The sequence below is a fragment of the Colias philodice genome, chromosome 27 (assembly GCF_061535455.1).
Source record: "Colias philodice isolate Cphi_HAF_F1 chromosome 27, ilColPhil1 Martin Lab GWU primary, whole genome shotgun sequence".
NCBI lineage: Eukaryota > Metazoa > Arthropoda > Insecta > Lepidoptera > Pieridae > Colias > Colias philodice.
In genome coordinates, this window is record NC_143112.1 from 3124556 (window position 1) to 3140792 (window position 16237).

Consider the following 16237-nt stretch of genomic DNA (forward strand, 5'->3'; position numbering starts at 1 on the left):
ATGATATTTTTGATGTCATTTTTGTTATTTAAACTAGTTAAAAAACAGTTTAAAAAAGTTCTGTCTTGGACGTCCGTGTGTCTGTATGTGCGGATCCTTTTTCTTGTTAACACGATAGCGACCGAAATACTTTACTAATCGAGTCTTTTTTTTTCTCATACGCTTGAGTATGCTCAGGAATAGAACCCTTTCATTTTTCAGGGTCTGATTCGATGTGGTTTAATTGTTATTAAATAAACAAAAATAATAATTAAAAATATTTATTAAAAAAAAATTATGAGGCGTGCACTTTTGGATTTTCCAAATTATTTTAAGATATTGAAGGTAAAATATATATTATCTTCGTCGTGTGTTATGGCTCATAGGATTTGTATGGCGAGCGATAATCGGAAATATGCTCTAAGATAATATATATTTTACTATAATATATATCTTCACCGTGTGTGATGCGCAATTATCGCAACAAATATATTAATTAACATTATAAAATATTATATTATTCATTAATTCATTCACCCAGGCTACCCGCCAGTACACACAGCGAAACCAGCATCAACCCCCGCCCCACCGCCATACACCGCGCGACATGCGCCAGGTACATAGCTTAGGTAAATATGCGCATACATTATGCATGCGTGCTAGAATATCACCAGAATCATAATCAGAATCGACATAATTATCTACACTAATATTGCTTAATAATATCATTTTTTATATTAATAATATCATTTTATACAATACAATAGAATATTGAAGAGTTTTCTAATGAGCAAGACTTTAATGTTAATTTAAATAGATATTTAAAAGAACGTCGCTCGGACATTTTGATAACCTTATATAAGGCGATTGTGAGTTTATTTTTTATGACTTACTTGACTTAAGGTCCTATGGCCCCTATGTGGGGCAGAGGGCGTCCACAGTGCGCCGCCATCGCGTTCGGTCCTGGGCTACGCTCTTCAGCTTATTTTTTATAGGCTTACTTTAATAAATAAAGTATTTTCACTTCATAGTATAAAACAAAGTCGCTTTCTCTGTCCCTATGTTTTTTTTTTTTTTTTTTTTTTTTTATGTCAGAGCAAGCAAAGGGGCAGGTGGGCCACCTGATGGTAAGTGGTCACCACCGCCCATAAACACTTACAACACTAGAAGTGTTGCAGGTGCTTTGCCGGCCTTTTAGGGACAAATAAGCTCTTTTCTTGAAGGCCCCAATGTCGTAGTTGTTCGGAAACACCGCAGGTGGTAAATCGTTCCACAGTTTCACCGTACGCGGAAGGAAGTTACGGGTGAAGCGGACAGTGGTGGAGCGCCAACCATCCAGATGGTGCGGATGGAACAGATTTTTACGGCGTGTGGTCCGGTGGTGGAACTGTGCGGCTGGTAGTAGGTGGAACAATTCCTCAGAGCACTCCCCATAGTAGATTCTGTACAGTATACAGAGAGACGCAACGTCTCTTCGCACTGACAGAGGATCGAGCCTAACGGAAAGCCTACGGTCATCGACAATTCGAGCTGCTCGACGTTGGATGCGGTCAAGAGGAAGGAGTTGGTACTGTGGGGCTCCGGCCCAGAGATGAGAACAGTACTCCATATGCGGTCGCACCTGAGCCTTGTACAGCTGAAGTCGGTGGGCCGGCTTGAAGTACTGTCTCGATCTACTGAGCACACCAAGCTTTTTCGAGGCTAATTTAGCCTTCGCTTCCAAATGACTGCGGAATTGAACGTCACTCGAGATTTCAACTCCGAGGATTCCGATTTTCGGCGATATACTAAGGGGAGTACTCTTAAACCGAGGTTCTACGACAAATGGGGTCTTTTTAGCGGTGAACGCGCAAACCTGTGTCTTTTGGGGATTGAACTCGACAAGATTAAGTTCGCCCCAATCCGAGACTTCTTGAAGAGAAGACTCGACTTCAGACACAAGTTTGTTTCGGCTCTCATTGAGGCTTTCCTTTGAAGTGTTTGCACGGCCGGGATAAAGAGCATCCCCCGTACTGTCGTCTGCATAGCAATGAATGTTACTGATTTGTAACAAATCATTGATATGCAGAAGAAACAGTGTAGGAGATAGCACGCAGCCTTGTGGGACACCAGCATTCACATGAAGAGGCTTAGAGCAAGAACCGTCGATAACGACCTTAATGCTCCTCTCTTCCAGGAAGCTGGTAACCCAATCGCATAACTTCGCAGGAAGTCCAAAAGATGGTAATTTCGCTAGAAGTGCCTTGTGCCAGACCCGATCGAAGGCTTTCGCTACATCCAAACTTACAGCCAATGCCTCCCCTTTACTCTCAACCGCCTCCGCCCATCTGTGAGTGAGGTACACCAAAAGATCACCAGTCGAGCGACCACTACGGAAACCGTATTGCCGGTCGCTTAACAGCTGGTTCTCCTCCAGGTACTTCATGAGCTGGCAGTTAATAATGGATTCCATTATTTTGGAGAGTAAAGAAGTGATGGCGATCGGTCTGTAGTTAGACGGATTTGAGCGATCGCCTTTTTTAGGGATTGGGTGGACAAGAGCAGTCTTCCACGAATTCGGAACAATGCCTTTGGCGTAAGAGAGCCGAAAAAGACGCGTTACAACCGGTGCCAACTCAGGAGCACATGTCCTAAGCACAATAGGGGAGACTCCATCCGGCCCAGTCGACTTATGGATGTCAAGGGAAAAGAGAGCATTTCGAACGGCACGTTGTGTAAAACGTATATCCGCCATTGAATGGTTGCACCGCGGGATGGTCGGCGGTGTCTTTCCCCTGTCATCAAGAGTCGAGTTCCTAGCAAAGAGAGCGCCCAAGAGTTCGGCTTTCTCTTTAGCGGAATGGGCCAGAGAGTCTTCGTCCTTGTGCAAAGGTGGAAAGGATGAACGACAGAAGTTACCTTGGATGGCCTTGGCGAGGGACCAAAACGCCCGTGTTCCCGAAGGAAGTCGCGTTAGTCTATCGCCAAGTGCACCAATGTAACTAGATTTAGCCCTAGCGATTTCTCTCTTGTAGGATCTGGAGGCAGAGTTGTACTTCTTCCTGATGAGACCAACGCTTGGATCGCGACATGCCGTTGCTGCAACCCAGGCTTGAAAAAGTTCCTGTTTCTGACGAGACGCCATGTTACAGGAACGTCCAAACCAAGGCTTAGATCTACCACCAACGGGCACAACAGAGTATGGCACAAATAGTTCCATACCCTGCAGTACCACGTCAGTGATAGACTCAGCACAAGCGTTGGGATCCTCCGAGGAGAAGCAAACAGGCCCCCATGGGTAGGAAGCGAAAAAACCACGCATTCCGTCCCAGTCTGCCGACTTATAGTGCCACACACGGCGTCGAGCTGCAGGTGTCTGCTGTTTCGAGCCCATGAGTGGCACCATACTCCGTATCAGGCAATGGTCTGATGACCCCAGTGGGGCCACGACGGAGACCTGATAGTTCTCGGGATGTGTGGTCAGCAGAAGATCCAAAAGAGAGGGAGTATGGCCCTCCACATCCGGTATTCGCGTAGGCGATGAGACCAGCTGTGTTAGGCCATAGGCTAGAGCAAAATCGTGTACAGTTCGTCCCGCGTGGTCAGTTGTACGCGACCCGAGCCATTCAACGTGGTGGGCATTGAAATCGCCTAAAACCACGAGCTCTGCAGAAGGGAACTGTACAAGCAAAGTGTCGATCATCTCTTGGATGTGCTCAAATAATCGGTCGGTACCAGTATTCCCGCTGTGGGATCTGTACAGGCAAGCATAGATGCGAGGGTGGTCACCGCAGTCAATATGCAGCCAGATAATAGACAGATCCTCACCTTCAAGGGTGCCAAGACGTCGACAACAGATATCCTCCCTAACGTATGCGCATACCCCGGCACGCGGTGCAAAAGTATGCTCCAGCTTAAAACCAGGGTATGTGAGATAAGATACGTCGGCCGGAGTTGATATCTGAGTCTCAGTCAGGAAGAGCAAGGCCGGCTTAGCCGTCTCAAGATGGTAGTGGACGGCGTTTAAGTTAGTGTGCAGCCCCCGTATGTTACAAAAGTCCACCGTGAGAGTGGAGGGGGGTGATTTTTTTTGCTTGCTCTGCGAACCCCTTGGCACATGACCGAGCGGAATTATGCCCGCCCCAGAATACGACGGGCTGCCGCAGCGCAGGCGCTGCGGGAGGGATTCTCCGGCACCGCAGGTGCCGGTACCCTCCTGGGGTATTCTGCCTAATAATGCCGCGTTCATATTTGGGGGTTGTTGTTTTTGGGCCTCCGGACCCCTCACTCACCGTACGAAACGCGGTGGCATACTGTTAATATGCCACCACTTCACGCCGGTTTCCTGTGAGGGTGTGGTAACTTCCCCGGTGCGAGCTTGACCCATTTCGTGCCGAAGCAGTGCTCGACTCCCACTAAAAGATGTATGTCCCTTTGTATGCTTAAATCTTTAAAACTACGCAACGGATTTTGATGCGGTTTTTTTTAATAGATATAGTGATTTAAGAGGAAGGTTTTAGTATATAATTTATTAGGTTTTAGACAAAGCGGGCGAAGCCGCGGGCGGTAAGCTAGTATATTAATAAGCTATAATTCTAGATAATATAAATGTACTAGCGGTCCTCCCCGGCTTCGCCCGTGGTACATATGAAAAATAGATGTTGGCCGATTCTCAGACTTACCCGATATGCACAGAAAATTTCATGAGAATCGGTCCACCCGTTTCGGAGGAGTATGCAGACTAACATTGTGACACGAGAATTTTATATATAAGAAGATAAATGTATTATATTTTTACAGGTTTACAACAGGCAACGAACGTATAGCGAGAGCTTCCCGTTTAGTGTAAATAGTGAAGTGAAATGGATTTAGTGAAATTTACAACGACACTTATGTGATACGAAATATAAAAGAAAAACTATAAAGTTATAAAGTTTTTTTTATAATCTAGTGTTTTCTCAAGTTCGATTCCCGTTTGGTGCAAATCGTCGATTATTCTGTCAGTATTTAATGTGTGTGTGTTCAGTCTTGTAATTTTTTTTTACAATTACGAATAATTTCGTAATAAAAAAAATAATTCAGTTAAACTGTACATATCCAATTGTAGTGATACAATTTTTGTATTTAGAACAACTCGAATTCAAATTTAGAATGTTCTTCATTCAAATTTGAATATAGAACAGTGACGTCACGCATCAAACAAATTCTGACGTAGATTTTTGTAATATATGTTCCTAAATAAATGATACGACTGATTGTAAATAATAGACTAAAAGTGTATACAGATGTATAAAGAATTTAAAAAGTTTAGAGTGCATATGCATGCTTTAATTATTTAAGACTATATGAATATTACAATTACAACTTAAATTAATTATACAAATTGTTACAAACACAATTGTAATTGGACAAAGAGAAAAAGGTCCAATACAATATATTGAATATGTAAAACAATTTATTAATATCGAATTGTTCATAGATATTGAAAGATTCAATCTATAAAAACTATTAAAATTATTTTAATTATTCTGAAAGCCTTATAATTAATTGTACAGCTATGAAAAAGATAATTAGTCCACATTTCAATTATGTATTACAATTTCTGTAAATATTATGAAAACGTTTTGCGTTGATTTTATTTTTATTGTATTTAGATTAGCTAGATGTAATAATTGTGCAAAAATTTTTTTTTTACATATCAATAATTATAAGTTAATTTGTAGATGTCGAAATAATATTATGTAATACAAAAGGTTTTTATATCCTATTTTTTACTTTTTTCAGTTTAAAATCAAATTGCAAATACATTTTTAAGTTGTAATATTACTCTAAGTTTTTTTTCATTTATGTGATCGATAAAATGTAGTATTTTTTTAAATATTTCACTTTTGTTCACTATAAAAATTTCAATTATTATATCTAGCTAATACTAAATGACACTGCATTTTATTATTATATTCATTGATAAATATAAATAATTATTATATTTTTGCTCAATTATAGTGAAACTTACATGATTAGAATTTTTGGCATTTGATAAAAAAAAATATGTATTTGGCCAATTTATAAACGAAATTACTGGAACGAATAATATGAAATTTTTAGATTATAATATTCTGTGATAAAATATATATTTAGATAGTTCTCGAAGCTTCGATGGTCAGTTTATTTTGTATCGTGTGCGTTTTTATTATCAAGTGATATAAATATATAAAAAAATCTGCATGTTTGTTTTTCTGTTGCATGCGAATACGCTACTTTTGTTTAAATATACATATTTGATGACAGTATTCCTTGTTTTATTTATACCCTACTTTTATACCTATTTTTTATTATTTGTAGATAATATTATGTTACTGGTTATCTCTAAAATCAATGCATTTGTCTATTTGATAATTATATTTTAACTAGCTGTGCCCCGCGGTGTTACCCGCATTGCTCCGCTCCTGTTGGTCTTAGCGAGATAATAATCATAATATTATACAGCCTATAATAGCCTTCCTCCAACGAAATTATTTTTCAAATCGGACCAGTAGTTCCTGAGATTAGCGCGTTCAAACAAACAAACAAACAAACTCTTCAGATTTATAATATTAGTATAGATAAAAGTCATTTTACAATAAGTAAATGATGCATAATTCTAGAATCATACATACTTCTATAAGGTCTATAAGGTCTATCGAATACCTACACTCGTATGCTTAAAAAAAATACATTATGAAAATTAATTTCTGGATTTATCGTTATTAAACTCTATAAAATACAAAGCTAAACAAGAGTAAAAATCACAACCTCATTCTATACATAAAATTAATTTTGTAGAACTCTACCAAGAGCACAGAATACGTCTCAATATGTAGTAGCTAACGCTACCAAGAGTCAAAACCAAAACTTTTTAACTTCTACAATCAACCAAGAACAAACAATATAGCCTCTAATAATTACAAAAAGTATTTTAACTCCACAAAGCAATTTTTATCAAGGATTCACAGTTAAGTCGAATCATTAAAGAGTAATCAACTTGCAGTTAGTTAGTTTTTGTCGACCTACACCGTAAGTTATAAAGTTGGTAATCTCTATGGTGTGAAGGAAAATATTATAGAAAGGTCTGTTCAGGTAATAAAAATTGATGGTAAAATTAACCCAAAAAATGGTTTATAGAAACATATTGCTTTAGTTCATTTTTTAATATTTAAGCACAATAATTAAGGACTATAAGTTGAAAGTAGAGATATTACTACTAATATTACAAATGCGAAAGTCAGTATGTATGTTTGTTGTTTTCTTTATCTACGCGGGCGAAGCTAAGGGCGAAATTGTACGCCACATGGCAGATCACAGCGGATCACCTCATACAATGTAATAACCCTTATAACCTGTGAATCAAAATAAATTATTTGAATTTGAAAAGCTGTGTTTACATATTTATTCTCTGAACTACGCTTATATTTTGTACATAACCTTAATGTACAAATAGTTATCTACAAATTATGCAAACGTCTTTCAGAAAGGTAGTTTCTATTATTTACTTTTTAGTTTTTACATAATTTTAAAAAGGCTCTCAAAAGAGCTTTTATATATCAAGGAAATTGTGTTGTTTGTATGCGTATTACAATATACTCTATTTACATAAGTTTTATTGGAATGGAGTTCGTAAGTATTAAGTTAAATGCCTTCCGAATTTATATTCTAAATGAAAAATAAAAAATTCATAAGCGCTTGTTAAAGTGAAAAAGTTACAGGGTAGCTTCTCAATGTATTCATGATTTAACAAGTGTTAAAAGTTTCATAAATATGTATAACTGACTTCATATATAAGTTGCCTTTGATTTCACAGGAAGATTTTGACTTCGAAAAACCAATAGTTTAAAAAATCTGTCGACCAATTAAGTATTATACTAACTTCATAGGAGTAGCACAATATACATAAGAGATGTGTAATCTAAAATACTAAATTCTGAAAAATTGCATTGTATCCGGTTCAGTAGTTTTTATGTGAAAGAATAATAAATATCCATCCTCAAAAACTTTCGCATTTAGGTATAATATTAGTAGGATACCGTAATATACAGGGTGGGTTCCAAAATCTAAAAGATATGTTTAGTCATCTAGGAGCGTTTTCCTAAAGCTGTAACGGTTAAGGTATCTGCCCTTTCTGACATGTCTCAAAAATCCACCTGTATAAATAAAGAGAACCCTTTTTGAAGCTTATGAAAAGTTTTCAATGTATAACCATTATAGATTTTATACAACAGACGAAGTCACGTGCTACCAGTATTACAGATTCCATTACATTTATAATACTCAGGTGTAAACTATTTTTTACCACACACAAACCAGTCAATCGACATTGTTGGACAGATCGCGGAGCACGGGAGTCCTGTGGTTTCTGTTTTTGTATTTATAATGCGTTAGGTTTCTAGAAAACTGGAATGGTGGACGGGATTGCAAAAATTCATTATGATTTTTAAGCCTAACAGTTGTTTTCTTACATTATCTAAAACAGAAATAGTACTAAATATTATATGATTTACGTGAGTGTTTAGATATTGATTTTTAATATTCCAGACCCGATTCTAAATATTGTGTAAAGGTATGTAATTACTACATTAAATAATATAATATACGATATTGCCTATTTATCAGTTTCTGATACATTAAGAAAAGGTGTAGTTAGGTAAGTGAGCTCTATAATGTCTGAAAGCATAACTCTTAAACAGATAAAGTACATTTTTAAATGCAATTTTTGTATTGTTGGAAATAAAGGTCTTAGAAATGGTGGAGGATCGCAGCTGTAAATATAGGTAAATATAAATAATGATCAGTTTAATTAAATTTAACCCGCCATTGGTGACCTCATATGTCTGTGAGACCGGGCAGTTAAAGAAACCCAAATATTTTTGTCACCGTTTATCGAATTGCACTGTGGTTTCGAGTAGCTGCCTAATTTCGCGCCCCCTACCCTACCCCTACCCCACGACAGCGACGCGGGTGCACGTTACTGAGTTTTGGCCAAAACCCGGTGCGTGAGACCGGCGTCACCAACTAAGTAAGTAAAATGGTTATTGTGTATTTTTTTTATTTTACTTATTTTGATAAAGCTATTGTTGTAATTTATAGTTTAATCATATAATTCTATTATTAGTAAGTGTTTTGTTAGATTTGATCGATATTTTACAAGAAATTACGTGTTTTTTGTTCAAATTGTGAACACTGTTTCAGCATGTCTTACGAAAGTAATCAGTGTCGTCTGGAGGCTCTTTTTCAAGCAGCAGTATCTGATGAGGACAGATTACAAACGTCATCGGAAAGTGAATCTGGAAGTGACTTCGATCCAGATAATTTCGAACCAGATCGCACGTAGTACCAATAACTTGCTCTAGTTGTTTGGCTGTTGAAGATGAGTGATTTTAGTATTGTATATTTTTTTTTTTGGTCGAAGTATTACCATTTATGTTACTTCATTTTATGTTTTCAGTGTCATAAGACTGACTAAGCCTAATTTTACTGTTAAATAATTAAGATTGATGCTTTATTTTTGAGTTTTAAAAAAACTTTGTTAAAATACTTGACAATTTTAGTTATTTCAAAGATGTTGTCTTATGCTAATAAAAGAGATTTGATTTATTAAATACCTATGTTTTATTGACAATAAAAGATCAAATTTTATATCTATCCCAATGAAAAGTAGCATGAACCGTAAATTACAGATAAACTCGTAGTCAAAAACCCCGGTGCGTGAGACCGGGGTCACCAACGCTGTAAGTCAAATTCACGTCACCAATGGCGGGTTAAATGTTGTTAAAATGATTGCGAGTTCAGGTTTTTTCATAGAAATCTAAATAACAAGACACTATAGGTTTATTACTACTTATTACTTTAAAATTTGAATTTGAATTACTACGTATGATATATTTGGTACTACCCCAGGAATTTATTTTAATAGAGTGATTCTAGAAAAAATTGTTGTACATATTGTTTATATATTGTTTTAACTTATTTATTTTATATGCGAGCTTGTTCTATTTATTTCACACGTCCTGAAATAATGTTATATTCATGTTTTAATATTAAGCTCATTCTTTCACTGAAAACTTTACCTGTCTATGCCCTAAAGAAATATAAACATTAACATCAAACCACAACTGCCCCTGGGGCACTTTTGTCCCCTTTACAAGTCAGTGCAGACACATTTAACACCTAGTCCTTTCATAAACACTAAAGCCTCTAAAATAGCTGATAAAGTTAAAATAACATGTCTAGACACTCTTAGTAACCCTAGGGTAAGTAAGATAGCGAGTACATTGTTAGAACAATGCTGTATGTGTGGAAAAATGTGTATGTGTGTGTGAAAGGGGAAGTATAGTACTGGATGTGCCCTTTTTTGAAGGGTTTATTTTGTTGGACATTCGAAATAGTTTGTTGTTACGATGAGTTGCTATTCTTTAACCCATTGAGCCCCGAACGGCCCGATCGGTCCAAGACACAAAAGATTTTCTATTGTGTCTTTGATTCCGGGGCCTGAGTTATTACAGTTAATGCAAATAGCTAAGGATGATATAAATATTTGATTAATAGTTTACGAAAGTTTTATAGAAAGAATAATGAGTGGACATGCTTACACAGGTTTATTAGGTCTTCGACTTCTTTTTATGTTTCGTTATAACCTGAACAATACAATAATTTTTAATCTATCTCCGCATTAATCATATCAAACGGTTATAATCTAATTATCGTAATTATGAAACTTTCCAAAAACTAGCTTTAGCTTATCCTTCGATAAACACTAAACATAATATTATACACTACCTTTATAAGTATTGTTTTATTATGCCACATCGAGTAACTATAATCCCAGTTTTTATGACAAGATGGCAGAATGTACCATAAACAAATATTTGTATTAAGGGCACTTTATGAGCCATAATGTGATATTATTTTACCCGGCTTGTTACGGTACACCGTGGGCATGGTCAATAAAAAGTTCTACCATAACTGTGTATGGTTTTAGGGTTCCTTATTAGTTAATATTAATAAATAACTGTTTGTTTGTCTGTTAGTCTGATAAAAATATATTTATTGAACTTTAATAATAAAAATATAATATAAATTATTTTTATACTTATTATTTGATAGGTTTCTGCTTGTGGCTTCACCCGCATGGTCGAAGGAAATTCTCGTGGGAATTAGATATTTCACAGTAAAAACTAGTCTATAGGTATACTTATTGTTAAGGACTAAAAAGTGCGAGTAGAATTGAGTAGAGATAGTAAAAAACATGAACATTACAGAGATACTTCTGTTCTAAATGTCATCGAAATCGATTCAGCTGTTCAGAAGAAATGCATAGTTAGAAGGACAAACCGACAAACAGAGTTGCTTTTGAATTGAAATGTTAAGTTTTCATACCTACGATACAATAATTTCTACAGAACCCTTTGTGAAAAAGTTTGACTTATGCTATGCTGTTTTTATTATGTCAATGAATTTGATAACCTAATAATAAAACATACTTTTAGACTTTGCATAATGTTAAGCTTCATGAAAATTCGGTATTCGTCAATTAAAATACGAATTTTGTGGTATATTTCTCACTAGCTTTCCGCCCGCGGCTTCGCCCGCGTTTCAAGGAAAAACCCGTTCCCGTAGGATTTCCGAGATAAAACCTATCCTATGTCCTTTCTCGAGTATCAAAATATCTCTATACCAAATTTCATGCAAATTGGTTCAGTAGTTTAGGTGGGATTGAGTAACAGACAGACAGACAGAGTTACTTTCGCATTTATAATATTAAGTATGGAAATATTGGTACAAAGGTTATGGTTGCAATTGGTAATATACAAAGTAAAGCCTTGTTTCCACTTGAGCATGCTCAGGCGAATGAGCGGCTCATTTGGCCGAACCGCTCAAGTGGAGACGCCTGAGCACGCGCGGCCCGAGCATGCTCAGGCGTCTCCACTTGAGCGGCTCGGCCAAATGGGCCGCTCATTCGCCTGAGCATGCTCAAGTGGATTCAAGGCTTAAGACGTTTTCTACTGTTAATAATAATTATTTCGCCTTGTAGTTTTATATTTTATTTATTTATTTTTTAAACAACGTGTAATTGCGTTTACTATTTTTTTATTTGTATTTACTAGCGAAATTAAATTTTAACACGTTCAGTACGGCATCGGGTCGAAAACACCTGAAGTGAACTATTCGCGCGGGCCGGAGAGAGATTTCTATTGCTATCGCATGGGCCGGGGTAGTTTACTTTAGGATTTTTTGTAGTGAGAGTGTGACAGATATATTGACTGGTATTCTGCCACTAAATAGTACCCATAAAAGGAAAAATATTGTATCGGATCTTAAAGTCTTAATCTTAATCTTATCAGTCATCAGCTGATCGCGAAAGTGAAAGGTCGTTGACACACGGTGCGCGCGCGAGGGCAATGGCCTCTACGGTCTTAAAATGTTCTGCGTGTAACATAGTAATAAATGAAGTGCTGGCTTTCATGCACAACAAAATGAACGTCATGGATGAAGAAGGGTTAGTGCAGATTTGCCGAACGGCTTTCTCCACCGATGATATTTTCGAAGCAAAAAAGTTGTTGTTTGACGCTGTTCCAATAAGAAAAATTAAGAGACGAAAGAAAGAATCTAAATCTACAAGGGACTTGGAGGATGTCATTGAACTACTAAAGCATATAGATGCAACTGATCCAGAACGTCTACCAATCTTCGTGGCTAGAGACTTACATAAGTTACCACCTGTGACTTTCGATCACGTAGACGTAACCAGATTACTGCGTGATATTAACTTACTGAAGGACGAATTAAAAACAATTAAATCTACTTATGTCACGCAAAAACAATTAAAGGATACATTTGAATGTTCGCGAGAAAAATCGTTGAACTACATAAACACAAAGCGGGGCGCATACGCATTGAATAGCTATAGCTGTGATAGCGGACCGATGGGTCTTCAACCGCTCTGTGACGAGTCAACGGCCACTGTTGCTAAGTGTAGTGCGAGTGAAGAGTGCGCTTATATATCATCTATCTCGCCCTCACGCTCAACGTTCGAACCGGCCTTTCAAGGACATTCGCCGAGACAAAGAAATGAGGCCACTGCGGTTTCGACACACGCAACTGTTGATAAATGTGTTGTCTCATCTCTTCCCGAACCTGAGAAAGAGACCGCGATAGGCTCGCGCGTGGAGGCCAACACCGCGGTTTCGTGCATTATTAAACCGGTTGAATGCAGCGCGCGCGCTTCTGTGGAACGTGCGATGAATTATACTTATAATAACATAAATGACTGTAATACTACGGAGCGAACTATGGCTGACATTGTTCGTGAAAGCTTATTGCATGAACGAGTAAATGAGGATGAAAAATGGCAAACGGTCCAACGAAAAAAGAATGTAATATCTAAAAATAGATTTATTAGTGAGACAGGGCGAGCGAATTTTGACAATAAAGGAGAATGGGCATTTTACTATGGAAGTTGGGCCTGAACCCTTGAGTTGGACCAATACACATGAGATATTGTTTTTATAATAGATCATAACACATACATAACGGGAAAAATATATATAAAAAAATAATCAACCGGGTTTTTGTACAGTCACATCAAGTTTTATTTCTTTGTGTATAATATTTTTTGCAATAAATAACTGTTATAAGACAATGACAATATCTTTATGTTACTCCAATTCACTTTCACTTACAAATACGTACTAATCTTAAGCCTTCTAATAACCGAAATACACTAATATTATGTTTTGTAACAGGTACCTATACCGTGTTTATTAAAATTATTCAACGTAGTTAGACGTTTTTTGTGGTTAAACTCAGTCACTCCAGTGACATTAGATTTATATTTACTTCACTCGAATTAAAAACACCGTTATTGTGCGCAAAATAATAGCCAAATAAATAAAACTTTTTGCCTTGACTGTACAAGAACCCGGTTGATTTATTTTTTTATTTTATTTTTTTCGTAAAGTGTGTGTAATGATCTAGCACAAAAACAATATTTCGTGTGTATTGGTCTTAGCCCAAGTTTCAGGCCCAATTTGCCCATTCTCCTTTAGAGCTGCGCCGATCAAAGTACCGTTGTATATATCTAACGTGTGTAAAGAAACAAGTGAAAGTGACATAGTGGAATATATTAAAAACAAAACTAGTGAATTAGTAACTTTAGAAAAAATTCAATGTAAAAAGGAAAAAAGCTATAACTCATTTAAATTATTTGTTGCTAGAAATAAATTACACATATTTTTGAATACAGAAACATGGCCCGAAGGTATCTGTTTTAGGCGTTTTATTACACTTAAAAAATCTACCAAATCGGGAAAATCACGTGAAGTTGTCACTGTAAAGTAGTTGTAAATAATAGTTAAAAATTAATAATGGCTAAAACATGTAAAATGATAAGTTTTAATTGTAAATCACTAAAGCGATCGTTGGATAATGTGAGCGACATGTGTAGATATGCAGATATTCTTGCTCTTCAAGAAACTTGGCTACTGCCGTATGATCTGCCTTTGCTTGGGTCGATAAGCAAAGACTTTGAATACACAGGTAAATCAGCTGTAGACTTAACTAAGGGCCTACTTAAGGGCAGACCATACGGTGGGGTTGCAATCCTGTGGAGAAAAGGCTTGTTTAAGAGTGTAGAAATTATTGATTGCAATAGTAATAGAATATGTGCGTTTAAAGCTGTTTTAAGTAATAATACACATATTATAATATTTAGTGTATATATGCCAACTGATAATTCTGAAAATATGTTTGAATTTACGAGTTGTTTATGTGAAATTAAGACCATAGTTGATAGCTATAACATAGAAAATATTTTCATGTTAGGTGACTTTAACGCACATCCTATGCAGCCTTTCTGGAATGAGTTAGACAGTTTTTGCTCTGATGAATTGTGGATATGTGCGGACACAAATAAATTGGGTATTAATTCTAATACATACACCTACAGACGTGACATCAATGGCAGTCTTCGATGGTTAGATCACTGCATAGTGACTAAATCTGCTTGGCGGACTGTAATTGATGTAAGTTTAGGTCGTGATGTCTACTGGTCTGACCACTTTCCTCTTATTATAGAATGTGACCTCAATTGTATTAAACACTTGACCGTAATTTGAAGCTTACTTCATTGAGAAGGCACCTAGCTTTTTCCGCCTATTTTTCCCTCTCTTTCCGTTGTATATATGCTATCTCTCTCGCACACCTCTCCACCAGGTGGCGGGGCGCACGATAATGTCGGGCGCTGGATGTTTTTCATTGGCGTCTAGCTTCCGCCGCGAGAAGGTTGTCTACAAGACTACAACCTTGGTGCTATTAAGTATTAAGTATTGCTTAAAGCAAGTGCTAAAAGTGTTAAAAAGTGTATCCCGTCGGATCGGTACAGTGAGTTATTTTTACATCTATCTAATAATATTTTACTTAAAAATGAGTAAAAATCTTTAAAGTCAACGGTATAATCGTTGGACTTTATTTAAAATGCTGAGGTTTTTAATGAATCCTTCAGCAATAGTTTATTTTTCAATATGCTTAAATACTTAATAGCATGAATAAAGATATTTAAAATTAACGATACAACCGTTACATTTTACTTGAAATAGTAACTTTTCTTTTGAAATATTTCATTATGCAATATGTACTAATTAATATTTGAATTTTTAATACTGTGAGTAAAGCTATTTTAACGGTGTTACCGTTCGGCTTTACTCGAATCGTTAATATTACTTTTGTGATTATTTGATATTACTAGATATATCAAATACCCTCTCTTGTATATAGATATTTTTAATATTTTATTTCATTTTTAATAATGTGTTTTTATTACAAGGGTACAAGTGAATTTTTCGTGGAAAAATTACAATAAATACTTAGTATGGATATGAGCCAACTCAAAGCTTTACAGGCATACAATCCATTGCTACGACTTTATTACATTGTCGTTATCGCTAGGAACGGTTCGGAATTCCTATCATAGTTTATTACTAAAAATTATCGAACGAGATGAGTCAGCTCCAAGAAGTCACGACATGTCAGAACATGTTGTGATATTATTTTATAAATCGTACGGGAGTTACCGCTCAACTGAATAATGATGGAATTCGCTCATGTATAGTAGATACGTACCATGAATGTTCCACACATTCAAAACTATCCGTAGTCTATACGTGTCCTTTTATGAGTATTATTCTGATCCGTTTTTATGTGAAAATAGACATATTACACACGGCTAATTTGATTGAAAATTACGTTTCCT

At 36.4% G+C, this 16237-nt stretch overlaps 4 protein-coding genes across 6 annotated transcripts in view; 3 read left to right on the forward strand and 1 right to left on the reverse strand.

Moving 5' to 3' along the window:
- LOC149476546 (irregular chiasm C-roughest protein-like) overlaps window positions 1–5566 on the forward strand; it is a 77992-nt gene extending 72426 nt beyond the window's left edge. For 2 of the 3 annotated variants that reach the window (XM_089711761.1, XM_089711763.1), the window contains exons 19-20: window positions 521–595; window positions 4759–5566. In XM_089711761.1, coding sequence (XP_089567887.1) covers window positions 521–595; window positions 4759–4784 — 101 coding nt within the window. In that variant the 3' untranslated portion in view covers window positions 4785–5566. Of the gene's footprint in view, window positions 1–520; window positions 609–4758 lie in introns of all 3 variants that reach the window. The other variant, XM_089711764.1, reaches the window with a different exon arrangement.
- igl (IQ calmodulin-binding domain containing protein igloo) overlaps window positions 1–16237 on the forward strand; it is a 547908-nt gene that overhangs the window by 376883 nt on the left and 154788 nt on the right. The window lies entirely within an intron of this gene.
- The window catches only part of LOC149476545 (uncharacterized), a 201854-nt gene that overhangs the window by 90974 nt on the left and 94643 nt on the right, over window positions 1–16237 (reverse strand). The window lies entirely within an intron of this gene.
- On the forward strand, window positions 12390–13390 carry LOC149476547 (uncharacterized). The gene is made up of 2 exons (XM_089711656.1): window positions 12390–13319; window positions 13382–13390. Exons 1-2 carry the CDS (start codon window positions 12390–12392, stop codon window positions 13388–13390), a joined length of 939 nt encoding a protein of 312 aa, XP_089567782.1.